Here is a 21,851-nt window from a genome sequence, read left to right on the forward strand (position 1 = left end):
ATTTGACAAGGGGGCCTCAGATTGATTTCCACTTGTGTCAGACAGATTTATCTTTGTTGAAAGAGCCCTGGATTATACTGTTATTTGCTTCCCTGAATGAAGCTATCAAATTCAGTTACGAAACAGTATGGTCTGACAGCAGTGTTTATCTTTCTCATGTTTTAAGCAATAATGAATTTCCTATAATGTTCACCCAGGAAGAAAAGGCAAGAACATTTTGGGTAATTTTGAGTGCACATCATATAGCTTCATTCCTAGAGTTTGTAAAATTAATGTTTTTGTTTGAAAAACAGGGTCTCACTTTGTAGTTCAGGCTGCCTTTCAGCTCCTACCAATCCTCCTGAGTGCTGGGATTAAGGTATGTATGGGTCCTACACTTGACTAAAATTGTTACAATGTTTTTTAGTGTACATCCATCAAGAAGTTGAGCAAGTTTTCTTGTGTACTCCTGTGTTTTGTTCATGGCAGTCGATCCCTGACACAAATAACCAACACAAATCTGACATTTCAACAAAGAGAGCTGTTGAAATGGGGCCCACTGCTTGAGTGCTGGGATTACAGTGTGCTGCCATGCTTATGTGGGACAGGTCTTCTAATGTAGCTTCAGCTGGCTTTCAACTCACTATGGAGCCCAGGCTGGGCAATAATTCATAGTGGCCACAGGCATGTAATACCATGCCTGGTTTTTTTTGGTGGTACTGGGGTTGAATCCAGGGCCTTTGTTCCCTTTTTTTTCTTTTATTGAGACAGGGTCTCATTAGCTGCTTAATTTCTAGGACTGGACTTGAACTTGTGATCCTCTTGTCTCACTCTCCCAGAATGCTGGGATTACATGTGTGCCGCTGTCTTGGCTTCTGGGTTTCTACCACATATTCTGCAGACTGGAAGAGAGCAGCATCTCCTCTACCTATAATCCCTGTTCCTTACAGAATACTGCAGCCTAGTACACGTCATCAGCTATGACCAAGTCAGAGACGCTGCAACTGTAGGCATGGCTTTGTTCTGGAAGAGTACACTGCTGAGCCACAGCTGCAGCAGTGTTCTTGGTCCCACAAGGCTCAAACACAACTCTGGCTCTTTGCACACACCACTCAAAAGGCTGAGTTTTCTTCTGCTTTATTGTTTAACGTGGTGCATAAATACATAAAATATACTAGGGATTCTCTTGAGCCTTGAAAATTGCCAAGGAAGGAAGACCCAAAACCTTTTTTTTCCAAAAAGTACAAAACACACACGTGCACAAACAGAGTATATGGCAGCATGGAGCTGGCTCCTCCTCCCATGGGGCCAGGACAAACCCGAGGAAAGGCCACTAGCAGCTGCCAGTGTGGGCAGGACACTGCCCCAGGGAAACTAGATAGAACTCCCAGCGTAGAGCAGGGCGAATCGCAGGGCTACTAGAAGCTCCTTCTTCTTGCTCCCAATCTGAGGAAAAGGTAAGTAATGTTTCCCACCCCAGGTGCTCCCACACTTGGCATTTACCAGAACCTACCCCTGCACGGACCCTGAGCAATCCGCCAGGTACCCAAAGTTCACCAGGCAGGGGCCAGAGGGGAAGACGCCAGGGGAACCAAACAGGTCTTTATTTGCCGTTACTGGGGCCGTTTCTTGCTGCTTATTTGTTTGCTTGTCTGCTGTTCTCGATGTATGGCCAGGCGCAAGGCTTTGATGACCTCTGGAACGAGAGTGCAGCGGTACACAAGGCATCTCCTAGGGTCTATACTCCCATACTGCCCAGGAGCCAGCAGGCCACCACGTCACCCCGTGGCCACACTCACCTTGCAGGACTGTGAAGTGCTTGGCTTGCTGGGCCAGAGCAGCTTCAGCTTTGTATAGGAAATTCTCCAGGTCATAGTCTGGCTGCTCAGTCATTGCAGAGAGCTCAAGCCAGCCTGGTCCTAGCTGCAATCACATAGGAAGGACCTGTGTCAGCTCAGTGACAATGGCAACATCTTTGAAGGTCACCCCTGGGACCACCATCAGCAACACAGATGGCTGTGCCAGATACCATACCTCTATCTGTGCCCCACACCCTGTTTCTTAACCCTCTCCCCAGGGAAATCCTTCTTTGTAAAAATTTTTTTTACAGACAGGGTCTTGCTATGTAGTCCAGGCTAGCCTTGAACTTGAGGCAGTCTTCCTGCCTCAGCTTCCCAAATGCTGGGATTACAGGTGTGTACCACACCTGGCAGAAATCCTCCTCTTAAAAATCATCCCTATCTCCTGTGTGCAATGAAATGTCACTGGTCCTGATGCTCATGTTAGAAACTGGGAGTGACAACTCTTCACTGATTTGTCACTAAAATTTACCAGTTCTACTCTGTAGTAGGGTTCTATTTTGGTCAGTGCTGGAGAAGGAACCCAGGGCCTCCAGCATGGTAGGCTAGTGCTCTATAAATGAGCTATATCCTGTTACAGTGATTTATCTAAAACACTATGATCGTATCACCCACCTCATAGTCTGCAACCACCTCCTCAAGGAGTGCCCAGCCTCTGGTATGAGAATGCAAAGGTCAGGAGGCACCTTGGCCCTGCCGAGCTGTCCGAAGGCTGTCATATGCTCACACCTTGGCTCTGGGCACAGCCAACTATCTCTCCTGGAAATGTCATGTCCTTTTGAACCCTAGGACCCCTGAGCACTCCAGGGAGGGGAAGACAGGCCCGACCACTTCCCTTCTTAACGTTGCCTCCCAAGTCCTCCAAGTTCTTCCTTCTGGTTCCCAATCTCAGCCTGCCCCGTGGTTAGGATGGATTCTGTACCCCTCTAGCAGCAGGGTCACAGCAGCACTTGTTCCACACTGAGCAGAGGCTGGGCCCATGCTGGGGTACTTTATTAAGCACATTGCTTAATCCTCAAACACATCATCCTGTCTTGCCTACTTTAGGAGTGAAGAACTGAGGCCCAAAGAGGCTAAGCGATCCTCAAAAAGAACTCAGCTTGTGCCGGAAAGAGTAAAGACTGATTGCAAACTTAACATTAGAGCCTACTATTCAAACTTGATGTTTTAGCTACATGGTTTCACACAGGGACTAGGACATTCACTGAATCAACAAGACAAGATTCCTGCATGAGTCACTCTGTAAGCCTCAAGCAGGAGCCCACAGGAGCAGAACCAAATCCAGGTAGGAGGACCAATGTGTGCCAGAATGAGTTGGGAGAAGTGGTAATTAGCTGGCCTAGGAGAAGAGCTGACTTGACGGCAGACTCAGAAAAGCGGCTGTTCACAGCGCCTTCCAAGTGTGCTAAGCATGCTGTGGGCTGGGCAGAGGGGGCCCAGTTTGTCCCTGGCTGGGGCTGGCTCCCACCTGTGTGATTGACTTGAGCTCCTCCACAGCCCTTTCCTCCAACTCTCTGATCCGAGTCATAGCTTCATTAAAGCTGGACATCTGGGAAGACAACTCCTCCTCCTCCTTGGATAACTGGGGTATAAGGGAGACAGTAGCATAAAGAGTGGGCCGGGCCCCCTCCCCAAGGTGTGCTTTCACTCAGCCTGCTGTTACCCTTATGCTGTGTGCTGCCAGGGCCCTGGCAGGGTTGGCTTCCGTGTCATCTGTCTCCATCTGCATTGGCTGCTCTCCACTCGGCCCACTGTGGGGGCTCAGTTCTTTGACTCTGAGGAAATATAAAGGGCTCAGATGCCAGAGCCTCCCTTCACCCCGAAGTGCCCCTAGGCAGGGAGGTTAGGGCCCCTGGGGGATGGAGCAGCAGCTTCACTTTTAGCCAAAGATGGGTGGCAGAGCCAGGAGATGCGCCAGGCACGACCTTCACACATTGCCCACTGTAGGCAACTTGAAGGACCTGACACCATGGCTGAGCACCCACATGTAGTCACTGGATCCTGGGGAGGACATGGTGGTTTTGGGGCCCAGCTTCCGCCCTCTAATCCCAGTCACACCCTCTGGTTTCCCCATGGAAGCACCAGTACCTGTCTGCATATCTGAGTGTGTTTAAAGTATATTCACAGGAGCTAATGCCTGGTGAGATCATGGAAATCTGCAAAAGAGGAGATGGGTGGGCAGAGCTTGAGACAAGGCCAGGGCACTGGACAGCCTATGCCAGGGTCACTGCCTGGAGCTATGGCTCAGACCCACATAGTAAGGTGGGAGAACTTGGTAGGCACTTTGCTGTGCTGGGAGACTTGCCTCATGGGCATCAAAAACTAGAGTGCCTTAAAAATAGATTCCCAAGCTCACACCTGTAATCCAGGCACTGTGGGAGGCTAAGGCAGAAGGATTCCAAATTCAAGCCAAGATTCCCCATTTGATGAAACACTGTCTCTCAAAAATAAAATAAAAATGAAAAGCACTGGGGATACCTCAACATACCCTGCACTCATTCCTCAGAATGAATGAATGCATGAATGAATGAGCACCTAGTTGCCTTCTTCTTTTTGACCCACCTACCAAGGTCCCATCTCAGAACCTCTAGGCTCCTGCTGCAAATTTCAACTCACCAGAGCATGGGATAATGCCTTGTGAGGAGGTGCTTAGAACTCAGTCATAGGTCTGGGGTGCTGTGCAGTGGTAGGGCACTTCCCTAGCATGCATGAGGCCCTGAGTTCCATCCCCAGCACCACCAAAAAACAGAGTTCAATCAGAAAATTCCAGGGGGACTTGATGCATGACTATAATCCAAGCAATTGGGAGGCTGAGGCAGAAGGAGCATAATTTCAAGGGCAGCCTCAACTAAACAGAGGGGTTCTGTCACAAACAAATAGAAACTACCCAAACTACCAGGGAATCTTTGCTCCTCATGGAAAGGGTCCTAGCTAAAGCATAGAAATAGAGATATTCCCGGGAGGAAGGAATGCCTGGAGAGCAAACAGGGAAAAGAAGGGTAATAAGGCCCTGGGCCTATGGCTTGATAATCAGCCTGCTTCGTAGACTGGAGGCCAGTGGGCCTGATGAAAGCCACAAAAGAGATGAGGCCTTCCCTCTCCTGCTCCCTTACAGTCCCATCTTTTGAAACCTGGAGCTCCTTTTCCACCAGGCAGGTAAGGCAACAACATGCTCCCTGAAGCCAAGCGCTTTGCTGACTTGCAGTGAGGGGAGCAGGACTTCCGGCCCCACCTGGGCAGGTCTGGAAGCTGGCCTGAGGGCCTGGTATGCTGGCTGCAGGGAGTTAAGCACCTGCCAGAGCCAAATGGACAGCATCTTTGTCTCCTCTCCAGGGACCCTGCTCACCATGCAGGTCCTTGAGTTCTCCCCGATGAAGGAATCCCGCAGCACCTGAGTCAGCTTGCTCTCACGGAACGGGGTATGAGCTTTGTTCTGGCCCAGAGCCCTGATGCATTCCTGTGGACATTGGAAACCACTGAGGCTGCTTCTCTCCTCCATGTTGCCTACTTGCTCCCCTCCCAGCTGTCCTCCAGGCCACTCAGCCCTAGAGCCAGCCCCTTCTACCTTCAGGGCCAAGAGACTCTTGTTGATCTCAGCGCCCTCCATACGGGTCTGCCAGTCAGCACTAGAGGTGTCTGCACCTCGCTCGTTTCCTGCCAGATCCACCAAAGAGAACTTGCCATGCACCTTCCCTTTGGTTCGAAGAAGAATCTGGAAGCAGGCATGAGAGCGGGAGGAGTTGGAGTTGGCAAATGTCTGTCCAGAGGTCCTGTGGCAAAAGAAGGCAAAGAAAGATTATGAGCTTCTGGGGCTACCAATCTCTAGGGCACCCCAGAATCTAAGCTACCCTAGTCCTCACTTCTTTGGTAAGGGAGGGATACTAGATAGGATTCTAGGAATCTTGTGTCTTTTGTCCCAGACTTCTTTTCTGCCCTCCCTGAACAGCAGCTCTCTCTCCAGCTCTGGACTAATGGAGCTATAGCCCATTACTTCCAGTCCACAACAGATCCAAAAGTCCCAACTTCCACTGCAGAGGGAGGAAAAACAAGGAGAATCCCATGGATGCTAGAAGCATGCTTGCAAATAAAGCAGCTTTGACTCAGTTCCAATGGGCCTCTGGACTGGATCATCAGCTTTACTGAGACGCTTTCAAAAAACAGAGAACCATACAGACCTTAGGAGAAACAGCAGTATGTGGAGCGAGAAATAACCTGAAAGCCACTGTCACCTGAACTAGACATTAAAAGATGATCCCTCCCCCTTGCCCATACTCTGACCTGCAGGCACTGCCCATGTCGATCATCTTGATGACGTCATCTGCACAGTTCACCAGGTGCTCCTGCAGCCCCACCACCTGCACCTGTTGCTTGCCATCCTCTAGCACCCGCAGCTTGGCCTTCTTATTAAGCAGGTCAAACAGCTGTGGCCAGGCAAGGGGCATCAGTAAGCCTAAGGTCACAGATGCTGAGTGCCCTGCCAATCTTCCTACAGACCCTCCCTGACTTAGACAAGGACTGGCAGTAAGAAAGCCAGAGAGAAAACAAGCTGATAGATACCACTCTACTCGAGACCTAAACCAATTTGCTTCTGTTTGATTCAGCTCTGCTATTTCACTAGCTGCCTAGGCAAGTTGTTGCCCAACCTTAGCCTGTTTCCCAGCTGTAAAGTTGAGACAAATGCTTAGAATCACGCTTAGCACATATCCTGTTGGTGGTAATATTAGCGTTTTTTTTTTTTTTTTTTTTTTTTTTTTGTCTTTTTGAGACAGGGTTTCACTATGTAGTTCAGGCTGGCCTTGAACTCACTTTGTAGCTCAGGCTGGTCTTAAATTCACAGTGATCCTCCTGTCTCAGCCTCCCCGAGTTACTGGGATTACAGGTATGCACCACCATGCCTGGCAGCTATTTTTATTACTTAGGTTCTGCTCTAGGAAAGGCAACTCTGCAAACATGCAGAGAAGTAGAGGGAGAACATGAGAATGTACAGAGCCAGGGGAAGCTCCTGAGGGATGTGGGTGAAGGGAAGCCAGGCATACCCAAGGTGCCTGTCTGAGAAGGAGCTGAAAGGACTATTGCTGTGTGCACTGGGCTTGCAGTGAGGGCAGCAGACCATAGCATAAGAAGCCTGCTACACACACCAGGGGCAATTGCTCCATAGGTCCTACTGCTAACAGGATGTCTGTGCCTACAACTTCTAGTCAATGGCAAGGTTTTAGGAAATGGGGGCCCTCTGTTTTCCACCTTCCCATTGTAGATCTCGAAGAATGTTACGTAGACTTCCAAACCCAGGTTCCGGTATCGGGGCTGATTCTTCAGGAGGAAGACGTCCTCAGCTGAGGGGAGAGTCTGATAAGTGACCATGCTTTTCTGCCCAAACCCAGCGCACAGAATACACTACTTACAGGCCATGGCATAGATCCCTTTGGATGCATTCTGGGATTTGCTAGCCAGGTCTCCAACCATAGTCTACGAAAGGAAAGGAAGAGGTAGATGATTGTAATCAAGGCCTTTGGCTCAGGCCAGACCACTACTGGTTCTAGTGCCACTGTGGGCCACACCAGATTCTGGACCAGGCATAGAGAGACAGGTGATGGGGCTCCTGCTTTCTAATTTTGTTTACTTGTTTGGTTTTCGCAACACAGAGTCTCACTATGTAGCCTGGGCTTAACATCACACTAAATGGACAAAAACTGAAAGCTTTCACTCTAAAATCAGGAACAAAACAAGGATGTTCCCTGTCTCCACTCTTATTCAACATAGCCCTGGAAACTTTAGCTGCAGCAATTAGACAAGAGAAAGAAAGGAAAGGAATAAAGACAGGGAAGGAAGAAGTTAAACTATCATTATTTGCAGATGACAGGATACTCTACTTAGAAGACCACCAAAAGACTAGAACTCTACCAAAAGACCACTAGATTCTTTGCAGATGACATGATACTTTACTTAGAAGACCCCAAAAACTCTGCCAAAACACTTTTGGATTTGATAAGCAAATTCAGTAGTGGAGCTGGATACAAAGTCAACACTCAAAAATATGTAGTCCTGGGGCTGGGGATTTAGCTCAGCGGCATAAGCGCCTGCCTTGTAAGCAGGCAGTTGTGAGTTCGATCCCTGGTACCAATAAAAACGAAAAAGACCAAAAAAAAAAAAAAAAAAAAAAAAAAAAAAAATGTAGTCCTGGGCTGGGGATTTAGCTCAGTGGCCTAGGTGGTGCCTGATTGGCAAGCACAAGGTTGTAAGTTTGATCCCTGGTACCAAAAATTAAAAAAAAAAGGTAGCCCGGGCTGGCCTCAAACTCATGGTGATCCTCCTGCCTCAGCTTACCAAGTGCTGGGATAACAGGTATGCAGGAGCATGCTCAGCTCAAAGGGCTTTTCTTCAAGAAACTCACTGTTTTCTTTTTTTCATTTTTAGAGGTGGAGCTAGTGATTAAAGCCAGGTACTTTGCACTGACCTACATCCTTAGCCCTTTTTTGTACTTTTAATTGCTAAATTGCCTGGGCTGGTCTTGAACTTGCAATCTTTCTGCCTCAGCCTCCTAGGGTGCTGGGATTACGGGATTGTGCCACCATGCCCAGCTTGTCTCTAAAAAGGGAGACCCAGTATGGCAGAGGAAGCCTTTTTCTGCCAGGTGCAAATACTCACATGAGTTTTTCCACTTCCTGTCTGCCCATATGCAAAACAAGTTGCTTTTCCTCCTTCAAAAATTGTCTGGAGCAGTGGCCTTGCTGTGAACCTAGGAGAGAAAAATGGAGTACAGGTAGAGAGTGTTTGTCCAGTTAATCCTTTGTATCTAAGGATGACTGGTTCAGGGATCACCCCCAAACCCAACTCATCAGTGTACAAGTTCCTTATATAAAATGACATAGTGTTCATACCAACATACCTCCTCCTGTAACTGAACCATCTCTAGATTACTTTTTTGTTTTCATAGTATTGGGAATTGAAGCTGGAGGCTTCATACTGTGATACATGCCTATCCCTTTTTCATTTAAATTTTGAGACAGGATCTCATTAAATTGTGTAGTCTAGGGTCAAACTTGCTATGCTCCTGCTTCAGCTTTTCTGCAGGCCAGGATTACAGGTGACTCACAACTTAGTTTAGATTACTTATTATACCTAATGCAATGTAAATGTAGTTGCTATATGGTATTGTTTAGACTAGAAAAACGACCCCCCACAAAATCTGCATATGTTCAGTACAGACACAATCTTTTTTTTCTTCTAATATTTTTGATTTGGTTGTCCGAATTCATAGATTAGGAACCTATGGATACAAGAATCAGTATCTTCCCAAAATGTGTTCCCTAGACCACAGTCCTTCCACTGCAGAGCTTCCAGGATCTTTGATTTTTCTTCTAATCACAGCACTCCTCTCCTGCCTCAGTGATCTCATCTGTCTCAACCCTAGGAACAAATCCACATATTTTGAGCTGACTTGGGGAGCAAGCTGATGGCCCGCATTGTACACCATTCAGCCCCTCCTCTCTCCAGAGGTAAGAGATGAAAACCTCAGCTGTGATAATGTCCAGCCTAAAACACACTACAAGGAGTAGGGAAAACTTATGCCTAAAATATTTTATGCTTTGTGGGTTACATACAGTCGGTCACAATTTTTCTCTCCTCTCTTTTTGAAAAGCCCTTGAAAAACATAAAAGCATTCTTGGCTTACACAAAGGGGTCATGAGCCAGATTTGGCCTATAAGCCAGTTTGTCACCTTCTGTTTCATAGTAGTGCTGTCCAACAGAACTTGCTGTCTAAGGACAGCCTGTGCCACATGCAGCTACTTATTACATGAAACAAGACCAGTGTAACTAAGGAGCGGAATGTTTAATTTTATTTAATTCTTATTTACATTTTAGTGAAGCTATTGGGTGCGCACTGTGCAGAGCAGCTCTGGAGTTACTTGAGTTTGCTAATCAAGGGGTGGGTACATTGCCCTTGAGCCCTAGAGCCTGCCTGCCACCCTGAGTAACAGTGATCTACTTACTCACGATCCACTCAAGGGCCACTCAGCTGCTGAGGGGAAGAGGCTGAGAAACAGGGACATTCCTGGTGCTGGGAACCCAAGCTGCCCCAAGACATGAGGTCAGGCATGGATATGAATTGAGCCCCACACCAAAGAAGGAGCAAAAGAGAGGAAAAAAGAGGCAATGGACTAACCTGTAGACAACTTCATTTGAAGCTGTTTCATCAAATGCAAAATCAAAACAGAATGTCTGATTCTCCAGATACTTTGTTAAGTCCACTTTTAATTTAGGTTCATGCACCAAAAGAAGACATTTGCTTGGAATAGAAATCACATCAATTTCTTTTCTGGCCAATTCTGCAGGAGGAAAGTATTTCAGGGGCCACTTCTTGAATACAGGGTACTCTCAAGTCTGAAGCCCCTTCCTGATTCAGTGGCTTACCTTGTTTATTTAGTGGCCGTTTCCTAACACAGACACAGATCCTGTGCTCTTCTATCTGCAAGAGGACGAGAAGAGACAACTACAGGGAAAAGAATCGGAGTACTGCACGCCCTCCAATTTTCTCAATTTGATGTTTATAAGAGGTTTCAGCATTATTTTCACAACTATTAGCAAGAGCCCAGCCAACTCACAATAGATGGGGTGGGGCAGTTTGTAGACCAGATCTCCCACCTAGACCTCACGGCTCCAGCCCATCAAAGAGTATGCTAAAAAAGGAGGGAAGGTATTTCTTGGGATGCTGACATATGCTGTAACTCCAGCCCTTGGGAGGCTTAGGCAGGAGGATTATGAGTTCCTGGCCAGAGTGGACTATAGAGCAAGATCCTGCCTCAGAAAAGCAAAACAAACTAAAAGGTAGGGTGTATGGCTAGGAGTTCTAGTAATGGTAATATTTAGTTTATGAGAGATCTTGGGTTCAGCACTAACATGCATGCATCCATGCATGCACACAGACATGGGAAAAAACTCACATCTCTACATACTTGTAAAAGACAAGTTTTCTGTCCCTCAATTCTGTACCTATTCAGGAAAGAGGGTACATGTCATTTAATTTACTTACAGGATCAATCATAGTAAGCGGATGACATTCCAGAGTAGCCCGAAATTCTTTAATCATCCGGGCAAACTCCCAGTTTGGAAAGTTGCTATCATATTCCTGTTTGAGACAAGAACAAAAAATGGCACTGTCAAAATATAAATGCGCACAGACTCAGTGCTAAGTGGCAGTGACAAAAGTTCTGCCCTGTGCTGGTTCAAGGCTGAGAAACCAAGTTCAAAGCCCAGGGCAGCAGAGATCCACAGGGGAGCCCAGGATGCACACCACCACCCTAGGAGGTGCACAAGGGTCATTCTTCTGCACCTTGGAAGGGTTTCAGCAGGGTGTCTATTATAATTGCCCCTACCCTGCAGTATGTGTAGCTAATGGTAGGGAGAGAAAAGACACGACTGTTCAGCCCAGCACCAGTGTGTGTGCTGTGACAGCTTGCTCATGGACACCTGGCACCAAGTACTGCTCATCTAAGGGCATTTAGATAAATTTCTTTTTCTTTGTTTTGGTACAGGGATCAAACTTAACATTTCTTGCTTGCCAGGCAGGTGCTTACCTGCTGAGCTAAATTCCCAGCCCTAGATAAATTTCTGAATTTTCTGTGTTCTCTAAATCCTGATGAGAAATTGAACCGCTAGAGGGTGAAACTGCAGCCCTGACTGTACTCCTTCTACCCATCAGACTTTGGTGATGGCTGCCTGTCCTAAAGGCCTTGCCAAGGATCCCACGGTACCTGGGCTCGCTTCATTCTCATTTCAGAATTCTGGGCCTTCTTCTCTTCCCGTTTATTCTTCATCTTTTCCATTTCTCTCACAATACAAGATTTCCTCCGAACTAGGGAAAAAAGGAAGCCCAGTGTTTATCTGCCATGTCAGTTGGCTCTTGCTGAATCCTGGGCCTTTCCAGGGAATAGGCCTTAAATAGATCTTTGCCTTTACATCGCTGTATGCAAGAAGAGTCAACAGGTGTGACTACTGTACATCCATGAAGTAATAATTTGCCTAATGTAAGATCAGAGTCATGACATCAGCACACCAATTTTGTTTTTTTTTTGTTTTTGTTTGTTTTGCTTTGTCGTTCAGGCTGGCGTCAAACTTGCGGCAATTTTCCTGCTTCAGCTTCCCAAGTGCTGGGTACTGAGATTACAGATATGTGCTACCACACCCAGCAGCACTTCAGTTCTGATTCACACTATATTTCTGTGGCAATTTTCTCAATAATCAAAAAAGCTCAAACAGCCTTGCTTGGTTTCAACTCACTCTGGGGCTGTTCTTCAGGTGTTTGTTGATAGCCTGCCTGTAATAATACCTCAGATACTTCAGAAGGCTTCTCTCAGTCTTGTGAAAGACTGAGCCCAGACTACTGTGAAAGCCAGAGTCCATGGCCACAAGAAACATGCCCTCAAGGTGATATAGGGCTTGAACTCAGGTCCCCAGGCAGGCTAGGCTTAGGACAGCTGTTAATTGTCCTGTACTGGAAGCAAGGCCACAGATAGCACGTCTACCTGAGTTCACAGGGTGTGCAGAGGAGCTGCCTCGGATGGAGTGGACTTGCTCTTCCACCTCCTCGTTGATCATCGTCAATGGTATTTCAGCCACTGCAGGGTAGGAGGGCCTAAAGGGGCGAGCTGTGGGGGAACGAGAGTTACTGGAAGGGCAGGCACACCACAGCTGTCCTTGGGTAGGCCAACTTCCTGCCCACTGAGCAGGGACTCAGGGTCCTGCAATATGAACAGTTTGGTTTCTGTTACTCAGCCTACCACCCTCTCTGCAAGGCCCAGTTGCTAGATGAAAATATCTTAAACAATGTGTGAATTGCTTAGCATGTAAGCAGGTTTCTTGGGCCAGGTCTCTCTGACTTTCTCCCTACTGCTGGGATCACAGGGCGTGTACCACCAGGCTTGGCTACTTCACATTACCTTTTTTTTTTTTTCTTTGAGGCAGGATTATATGGTTCAGACTAGCTTTGAGCTCACTTTCTTTGAGCCTGGCCTCGAACTTTCAAGGATGCTCCTGCCTCAGCATCTCAAATGCTGGGATTATAGGCATGCACTACCATGCCCGGTTTACATTATCTATTAAAGGTTGATAAATACTTCAATTAAAATTAATTCCTTTTTAAATTTTTTTTTTGAGGCAGGGTCTTGCTATGTAGTTTAGGCTGGACTTGAACTAACTGTGTAGCCCAGGGTGGCCTTAAACTTCCAGTGATCCTCTTGCCTAGGACTACAGGCACTACCATTACACTTAGCTTAAAATAATTTTAAAAACTCAGCCGGGATAGCGGCACATGCCTGTAATCCCAGAACTGGGGGCAGGATTGCTGGGAGCTTGAGGCCAACCTGAACCACAAAGTGAGTTGAAGGCCAGTCTGAATTACATAGTAAAACTTTGTCTCAAACATACACCACACACACACATCCACACACTTGGTGAAGAATCAATTCTATTCATATGAAGTATAAAAGGAGAAAAAGTTAATTTACGCTATTAAAAAAATCAGGATTGTAGAAGGGCCCTCGCTAGGGGGGAATTGGTGCTGCTAGCGGTGATTATGAACTGAAGCATGTCTGAAGGGTACTTTTAGGGTGCAGCTAATATTCTTAGCCAGGTGTTACATGAGTGTGTTTATTTTGTGAAAACTAAACTACATAAAAGTTCAAGGATATGTACATTTTCTTGTGTATATGTGCCTCTGTATACAAAATAGTGTTGTAACTGAGGTTTCTTTGTTGTTGCAGTACTAGAGATCAAACGTAGAGCCTTGCACGTGCTACCATTAGGCAATATCCCCAGCTCTTTCTGTTTTTTATTTTGAGACAGTGTCTTGCTAAATTGCCCGGGTTTGACTTAGGAGCCTCCCAGCGTGCTGGAATTATAGGCATGGGCCACCACACTTGGCTAACTGAGTTTCAGAAAATAAAATGAGATGATTTTCACACAGACACAAGTGTTTGTGCAGCAGTCATCATAGTATTGGACCCAGGGAGTGGAGGTATCGTAGGACATTCTGGTACAGGCATGGAGCCTGAAACAGAGAACATTCATTACTCACCAGCAGTTGGAAACTGCTTGCGAGAATTGTTGGACACAGGCAGCTCTACCTCCATATCATTCTCCTGAGCAGTGATTTGAGCCTCTGGGACAGTGAACATGCGAGTAGAGCGGCTTCGGAGACCTGGAGAACCAAAGGAAGTCAGAGCTGCGTGGGGCAGGAGCAGGATAGACAGGACAGATCTACAAGGTAGCTGAGTCCCTGCCACTGGAAAGAAACCCAACTTACCATTCCTTCTACTCAAGGGAAGGAACTAAGACTAAGTATCAGTAACCCCCGAAATTATTTGCACACATTCTATAAACCCAGGAGTTTCTAGGGTAACACTATCTCTCACAAGTGTGCTTGTCTTAAGTAAATGGAAGGACCCATGGCAAATCTGAAATCATTCTGTGGAGATGGGCCTTATTCCAAGTCCTTGAGAACAAGTATCACTGACCCTAACAGCAGCTATACCTGCCACACTACTACCTTGACTTACAATGCTTTGAATTATGAGTTTTCAACTTTATCGTGGTATGAAAGCAATGCACATTCATTAGAAATGAAAGTGTAGCCAGAAGTGGGAGTGCACACTTAAGGAGGCTAAGGCAGGAGGATTGCCAAGGATTTGAGGCCACGCTGGGTTATATAGTGAATTCAACGCCATTCAAGAACAGTCTGAATTACATGGTAAACCCTGTCTCAAAAAAGAAAAAAAAAATAAAAAAGAAAGAAAAGAAAGAAAGAAAGAAAAGAAAAAGAAAAAGAAGAAAAAACTTCTTCTGAGCCAACAATCCTAGAGATTGAACCCAGGACTTTCACACTGACCTATACCCCCGGTTTTTTAATTTATACTTTTAAAAATTTTTCTGAGATAGAATATTGCTAAATTATTAAGTTGCTCAAGCTGAGCTTGAAAGCAATATAATAATTCTTTTCCTTCTTCCCTTTCTTTTTGGTACCAGGCATTGAACTCACAATCTCATGCTTGCTAGGCAGGCGCTTAGGCCACTGAGCTAAATCCCCCGCCCTTTCCCTTTTTTTGAAATAGGGTCTTGCTATGTAGTTTAAGCTGGCCTTCAACTAACTATGAACCCCCAGGTGGTCTATTTTCAACTTGAAGCAATCCTCTTGTCTCAGCCTACCAAGTGCTGAATTACAGGTGTGTGAAACTATACCTGGCTACTGTGGGTTTTTGAGATAGGGTCTTACTATGTAGGTTAGGCTGGCCTTGGGCTATGTACCCCAGGCTGGCTTTGAACTCATGGTGATCCTTCTGCCTTGGCCTCCCAAGTACTGGGATTATAAGTATAGGCTACCACACCCAGTGATTCCATGTATTAAAGTGATACTTTCAATTTACAATTAGTTTATCAGGACATAACCCACTGTAGACTGAAGAACATCAGTCATCCATTTCTTTTATAAGTAGCAACAATTATTGTAATTTTCCTGAATAACAAGGGCATGGTAGCTCATGCCTGTAATTTCAGTACTTCAGAGGCAGACACCAAAGAAATAGCATATATTTGAGGTTACATAGTGAGCTTGCAAGGCTCGGGATTTAGCTAAGTGGCATAAGCCCCTGCCTTGCAAGTGTGCGGTCGTGAGTTCGATCCCTGGTACCGATAAAAAAGAAAAAGATAAAACAAACAAACAAACATAATGAGCTTGCAGCCAGGCTGAACTATACAGTAAGACAATGCCTCAAAAACAATAAATAAATGGCCAGACATGGTGGTACATAGCTGTAATTCCAGTGCTTGGGTGGCTGAGGCAGGAGGACAGTGGGGTTACATAGTGAACTCAACTGAACTATTTAAGGAGATCCAGTTTCAAAAACAAAACAAGGGCTGGGGACATAGCTCAGCTGGTAATTGTGAGGTCTCAAATTCGATTCCTAGTACCAAAAGAGAAAGAGAGAGGAAAAAAAGAAAACCAAAACATAGGAAAACAGGCTGAAGATATAGCATGGTGGCTATAACATGTTCCAGGTCCTGGTTTCAATGCAAAAACCAAACACAAAGGTCTGCAGGGCCAGGAGTATAGCTCAGTGGCAGAGGAAATGATTGTTTTTTGAGACAGGGTCTCACTATGTAGCCTAGGTTGATCTCAAACTCCCAGTGATCCATCCTTGCGCCTCAGCCTCCCAAGTGCTGGAATTACAGGCATGCGCCACTATACCTGGCCAGAGCAGGTGAGTACTGGCCTGTATGAGATGCTGGTGCAAAGGAGTTGCACCAATACTCTCTGCAGACATGCGTGTGGAATGGGATACTTGCTATTCCCATCTCTCCTGCAGGTTCTTAGGGTATAACCAGCACCGGGCAAGACCCAGTCCAGGCCTTGCTCAAGCCTGTACCAGTGCTGTCTTCCACCCAAGCCCCCAGAATCAAAAGCTCCAGCCATGTACACTCTGTGCTTTTCGGGCAGCTGAAGTTACATTCAGTCCTTACAGTCACAGTGTACGGTAGCTAGCCAAAGCAGGTTCATGCTGTCTCTGCAGAGCAATCCCAATTTTCTGAGACTATGGGCACAGCTGCAACTCTTACTGGTCCCAAGCCCTTGATTCCATCATACTACGGACTGCCTTTCTAAACAGCTAAGTTGCCCATTCTTCCCAGAGCCTCACTCAGGGAACAGTGCTCCCCTGCAGAACAAGTATGCTGGGGCCTGGTTTTCTCTCCCCAGAAGCGGGCTCCAGTTTCTAGAGGGTAAGACTTTTAGGTGAGTAAGCCAGTTTCTCAAATGCATCGGGGACCTCAGAGCTTAGCTGTGCACTACACTGCTCCTTAGAGATGCTCAGGACCCACAGTAGAACTCAGCCTACACAGTGACCTGTTAAACTGGAATAATATGTCTACTTTATAGTTTCCACAACAACTCAGAGCCCCAGCCTCACCAGAAGTCCATTTACCTTCTTTTGGAGTGGGAATTTTGGAGTTGACCGATCTGCGTCTCTGTTTCTGAAAATCAAAACAGACAACTATAATATGGACTTTATCAACTCTAAAGGAGCTATCCTGGGCCCATATGCTATGCAGTACCAAAAAACAAGTCAGCAAATCAGCAAAAAGCAAAGGCATGATTTCTCTGGGGCTTCAGCTATGACCTGATGACAATACCTACCTGGAAAGTTACATTCTCCTGCAGGGGCAGATTGTCCTTTGGGTACAAAGGAGGAAGCTGTAAGAGTTCTGGGTTTATTGTAGCCACATCGTCAAAATCAATCTGCAAGGAAGAAGAGCTTCAGTGAAGCAACATTCAGTCCTATAGCATATGCAATCACTGCCATCCCTAGATTTAGCTTTATCAAGCTTAAATTCCACAAAGTACTGACAGTTATAAAACAGTCATTTAAGGATTTACCATTGGCGTTAGATGGATATGGGTGTTTGATTTCCAAGCCAAAACTCAATCTCAAGAGTGAAAATAAAATGAAGAGAAGGCAAATAGGCAGGCAAAAAGGCAGGCCACAGAAGAACCAGACTGCCTGACTCTTCTGTCTTACTGCGAGTGGGGTCCTGCTGGGCACAGCCTCTGAACACCTCCTGCTGGCTGACTTGAAGAGGAAACAAGTTGTCTGGTGACAGTCAAAAGAGAGGGCCTCCAGGATCTTATAGGGAAAAACAAGTTCCCGACAGCTGCTACCTAACCCTAAGCCTACCTACATTTTCTATTGGCACAGACATTTCCCACCTAGTCAGTTTTCTGTCACGCCCAAAATGAGGTCACAATTCTAGGTTTACATCATCAGAGTCCTCCTGCAAACATTTAGAAACAAAACTTCACCAGCATAACCTTACAGCAGGTTTAATACACTAAACTGAGCTGGGTGTAGTAGCATGGGCCTATAATTATTCAGTACTCTGGGAGGCTAAGGCAGGAAGATCACAAATTTAGTGAGACTACATCAAAAAAAAAAAAAAAAATTTAATGTGGAGCGTGGTGGTTCATGCCTGTAATCCCAGCACTCGGGAAGCTGAGGTGGGAGGATCGTTGCGAGTTCGAGACCAGCCTTGGCTACAAAGTGAGCTCAAGGTCAGCCTGAACTGCATAGCGAGACCCTGTCTCAAAAAAAGACAAAAAAAAAATTTTTTTTTAAGTCTGCAGATGTAGCTCAATACACAGGGGTTCAATCCTCAATACTGCCAAAAATAAACAACCCCCACCAAACCGCATTAGGGTAGTAACTGTGATAGAGTCCATTCCTGGCATGCATGGGACTGCGTTTGATTCCTAGCATAAACACAAACACATTTCCCTCCAAATTAGCCCCAACTTGTGTATGTTTTAAAATGTGACTGGGCTGAACCACATACTCCGGGTTGAGGGCTTTACCACTTATATATGCAACTTTTTTTTTTCGGACAGGGTCTTATCATATAGTCCAGCCTGCCCTTGAACTTGCGTTGTAGCCCACGCTGGCCTCTAAGTTGCAGCAATCTTCTTGCCTCAGCCTAGTGCTGGGATTACAGGAGCTTCCCTAGTGCTTGGCTCACATAAACAACTTTACTGATTAACTGATTTTCAGAGCTACAGCTCCAACCTAAAGTCTCATGCATACTAGGCAAGCATTTTACCACTGAACTATACCCTTAGTTCAATTTATACTTTTTTCAACTTATACTTATTAATTGGCTTATTCAAACATTTATTAGGCACAAGTTAAGATAGAAACATGCAGAGGCTGGGGATCTAACAAGATACAGATAATAGATAGAAAAATAAGATTTTTTTTTTTTTTTTTTGAGACAGTCTTGCTATGTAGAGCAGTTTGACCTTGAACTCATGGCAATCTTCCTGCCTCAGCTTCCTGGCATTGGGATTACAGGTATGCACCACCATGTCCAGTAAGAGATATATTTCTAAATGTACAAAACAAATCCCACACAAAATTGCACACCTGTAATACCAGCACTCTGGAAGTCTACAGCAGGAAGATCTCAAGTTCAAATCCAGCCTGAGCAACTTAGTGAGACCCTGTCTCAAAATGAAAAATAAAAAGGAAGCATCCCACTCGGGAGCCCTTCTGTCTCCCTCTCAGATAGAAGCTTTCTTTCTCTCAATACATATTTCTGCTTTTAACCGCCATCATTCCTAAAATTAAAAAAAAAGAAAAAAGGCCTGGTGATGTAGCTCAGTGCAAAGGCTCTGAATTCAATCTTAGTACCACAAAACCAAACAAAACTAAAATAAAAACTAGATCACAAGGAATTGGTGCCTTTCAGGAACCTCTTACTTCTTTAGGTGCAGATACTGGAAAGTATTCAATTCTTGTATTTTTCAAGTATGCCATCCAAATATCTGCATAGCCAGTGGTGGTGCTGTGCTGAGTAGACCCTTTCCATGAGCTATCTCAAGAAGTTCCATGAGAGAGGGTCCAAGGTGCATCCCATTCACCTCTGTATTCCTACACCCAACACACTATCCAGAATTTGAAATTCAGTTCAAAAGGGTTCCCTGAATAAGTCCTCACAACAACCCTGTGAGGCAGCTATTATCAACATCTTTTGCTTTATAGAAGAGGAAATTAAATTTCTAAGAAAGGTAAAAACATTCCCAAGAACACATAAAGCTTAGATGGTATGGACTAAAATGCAGGTTTTCATGCACTGTCCAGCACTTTTCACACTATAATGCTTTCAGAATAAAAATGCCTTCTCAGATCTCTCATCTGCTCAAATCATTTCAAGGCTCCCCACTCCATACAGAAGAAAGCTAAATATCTTAGGTATGAGGAAGAGCCTCCAGTCTCTTCTCTGAAACTGCCCTGCAAAGTACCCTGAGCCTTCCAAAAGGATTTGCTGGCCTGTAGCCAGCTGTTTTCACTGGATCCTATGTGTAACATCCCACTGTTTTACCTAAACCTTCACACTCCACCCCACCCTCAAGAAACAGCCATGCTGAGCTGCTCTGGCTCTTCTGTGCCATTCATCACAAGTTGCCTTATTATTTGGTGTTGCAGAAACATACTTTTTTGTTGCTATGTTTTCCTATGTTATCCAGCCTGGCTCTTGAGCTTGCTATCCTTTTGCCACAGCCTCTCAAGTACCGGAATTACAGGTGTCCGCCACCACATGCAGCTCCAGAAACATACTTTTGTCTCTTCAAATGGATTACTGATTTTGCTATTCAAACTGATATTACAGGCTTAGATAAATGAGCAAAGTTTTAGGATTCTGTGAGTTTGCTTTCTACAAACACACAAGAACCTTTTGATTACTTAAATTTATTTTTATTTTTGGTACTGAGAATCGAACTCAGAACTTTGTGCTTGTCAGGCAGCGCAGTGCTGCTGAGCTATATCCCTGGCTGATTACTTCAATTTAGAACAAGCTTGACTAAAAAAAATCCTAATGCATCCCAAAAGAATTACCTACAACTGGGAAGGACAGCACAGCATCAAAAACTAGGTTCCTAGGGGTTCCATTTCCAAAGACCCTTTGTACATGAAAGTTTCCCCCCTATCTTATACTGATGATTGAACACAGGAGCTTGCACGGAGCCACATGCTCAATCCTTTTAAATTTTTAACAGGGTCCCGGTGAGTTGCCAGGGAAGCCTTAAGCTTGTGATCGTCCTACTCAAGCAGCTGGTTATAGTTGTGCCCCACCACATCTGCTACCAGAAGCATCTTCATAGAACCTACCTCTTTGCCCTTTGTGGCACCTCCTTCTGTCCATTCCACGGAAACACAGGATCTCTCCAAGTTTACAGTTCTTACAGTGGCACTGTGAATTAAGCCTATAAAAGACTAGAGTTACCTGTGTCCTGAGAGCTTCATGTTTAGGATTTACTTCCTTTTAGGATTCCACAGAGATTCCCAATGTGGAGTTTACCTAGGAAGGGGCAGCTGATGTTTTTTCTCTTTCTTTAAAACAAGCAAACACTAAGAGAGAGAAGTCACAAATCTCGTGGAGCTTCAGCCTTAGAACATCCCACAGTGAGGTGTGCAGGGAACAGATCTTAAAACCGAGCATCTGAGATAAAGTTACATACACACACACACACACACACACACACTCCATTCAAATGAACGCCCGCAATGGAGTGCAGATATATCTGACCAGAGGAGTCACTACAGTGGGATAGAGATGTTCCTAAACTCGGCAATGAAGATCTGGACCCCTTAAATTTCCCTAACCCACTTCTGGAGCGCGGATCTGGCCATTCTCCTAATGACATGAGTATTAGGCCTGGTATAGCTGTAGGAGTAACTCGGAGCCAGGCCATTTGGGAACGGGGCTGTACTCTCCGCCGCCTCGGAGATCATGGGTACCCTTTTGCCTTAGGATGCCGCCTCTCACCATTACTGCGTTGAATCTTGATGGTGAGACCGGGAAACAAGCGAGACTGAAGCGATGACTCCATTGGTAATCGGAGGTCCGCGGGGGAAGAGAAATACAAAATACCAATAAACCACAAATCTGCTAGGACAGCTCTAACGCCGCGTAAACCGTCGCAGTTTAAATCCCGCGCGTCAGCCCTCCCGTAACGTCATCACGCTGCCTTCCACTAGTCAGCGAAGCCCCGCGGAGCCTTCTGGGACACGTAGTCTCTGGGCCGTCATCGAGCTCCGGTCCCCCACCCCCACCCCCACCCCCCACTTGGCTGGCCACTCTCCCGGGCTGTGGCTGCCGCGAACTTCGCCAGGGTTGGGAGGCTGTTGGCTAACAAAGCTTCTATAGGGAGTGTGATTGGGCTTTCCAAACTTAAGCACTTATTGGCACAGTGTCTTCGGAGGACTCTTGGTTTCGTTTTTGCACAGTGGGCGGGCATGTTTCCTCATTGCAGAAGTAATTTAGAAAATGCTTCAGAGCGCGGTGTAGTAGACCAGGACTCAGGCGGAGGCAGGAGGGACACCACGAGTTGGAGGCCAACCTGAACTACATGGTGAGATCCTGTCTCACTCGCCCGCCACAAAATGTTTGGAAGACGTTAATTTAACAGATTGC

At 45.8% G+C, this 21,851-nt stretch overlaps 1 protein-coding gene across 5 annotated transcripts; it reads right to left on the reverse strand.

Moving 5' to 3' along the window:
• Positions 1-1,100: 1,100 nt before the first annotated feature.
• Kif2c (kinesin family member 2C) lies at positions 1,101-21,405 on the reverse strand. 5 transcript variants are annotated; one of them, XM_003461887.4, is made up of 21 exons: positions 21,204-21,405; positions 20,546-20,640; positions 17,023-17,124; positions 16,811-16,859; positions 13,912-14,034; positions 12,362-12,484; positions 11,591-11,691; positions 10,870-10,965; positions 10,251-10,305; positions 10,003-10,165; positions 8,484-8,574; positions 7,241-7,304; positions 7,080-7,171; positions 6,117-6,259; positions 5,404-5,608; positions 5,185-5,295; positions 3,927-3,994; positions 3,502-3,613; positions 3,307-3,420; positions 1,779-1,902; positions 1,101-1,675 (listed from the first exon to the last, which is right to left on the reverse strand). In XM_003461887.4, the coding sequence occupies exons 1-21, from the start codon at positions 21,265-21,267 to the stop codon at positions 1,593-1,595; spliced, it is 2,178 nt and encodes a 725-aa protein (XP_003461935.1). In that variant the 5' UTR covers positions 21,268-21,405; the 3' UTR covers positions 1,101-1,592. The 5 variants fall into 5 exon arrangements, with proteins under 5 accessions (XP_003461935.1, XP_063092319.1, XP_063092320.1 ...); XM_063236249.1 differs by having other exon boundaries at positions 1,101-1,710; XM_063236250.1 differs by lacking the exon at positions 12,362-12,484 and having other exon boundaries at positions 1,101-1,710.
• Positions 21,406-21,851: the final 446 nt, after the last annotated feature.

The sequence above is a fragment of the Cavia porcellus genome, unplaced genomic scaffold (assembly GCF_034190915.1).
Source record: "Cavia porcellus strain 051 isolate PalLab524CR breed Dunkin Hartley unplaced genomic scaffold, mCavPor4.1 scaffold_25, whole genome shotgun sequence".
Lineage (NCBI taxonomy): Eukaryota > Metazoa > Chordata > Mammalia > Rodentia > Caviidae > Cavia > Cavia porcellus.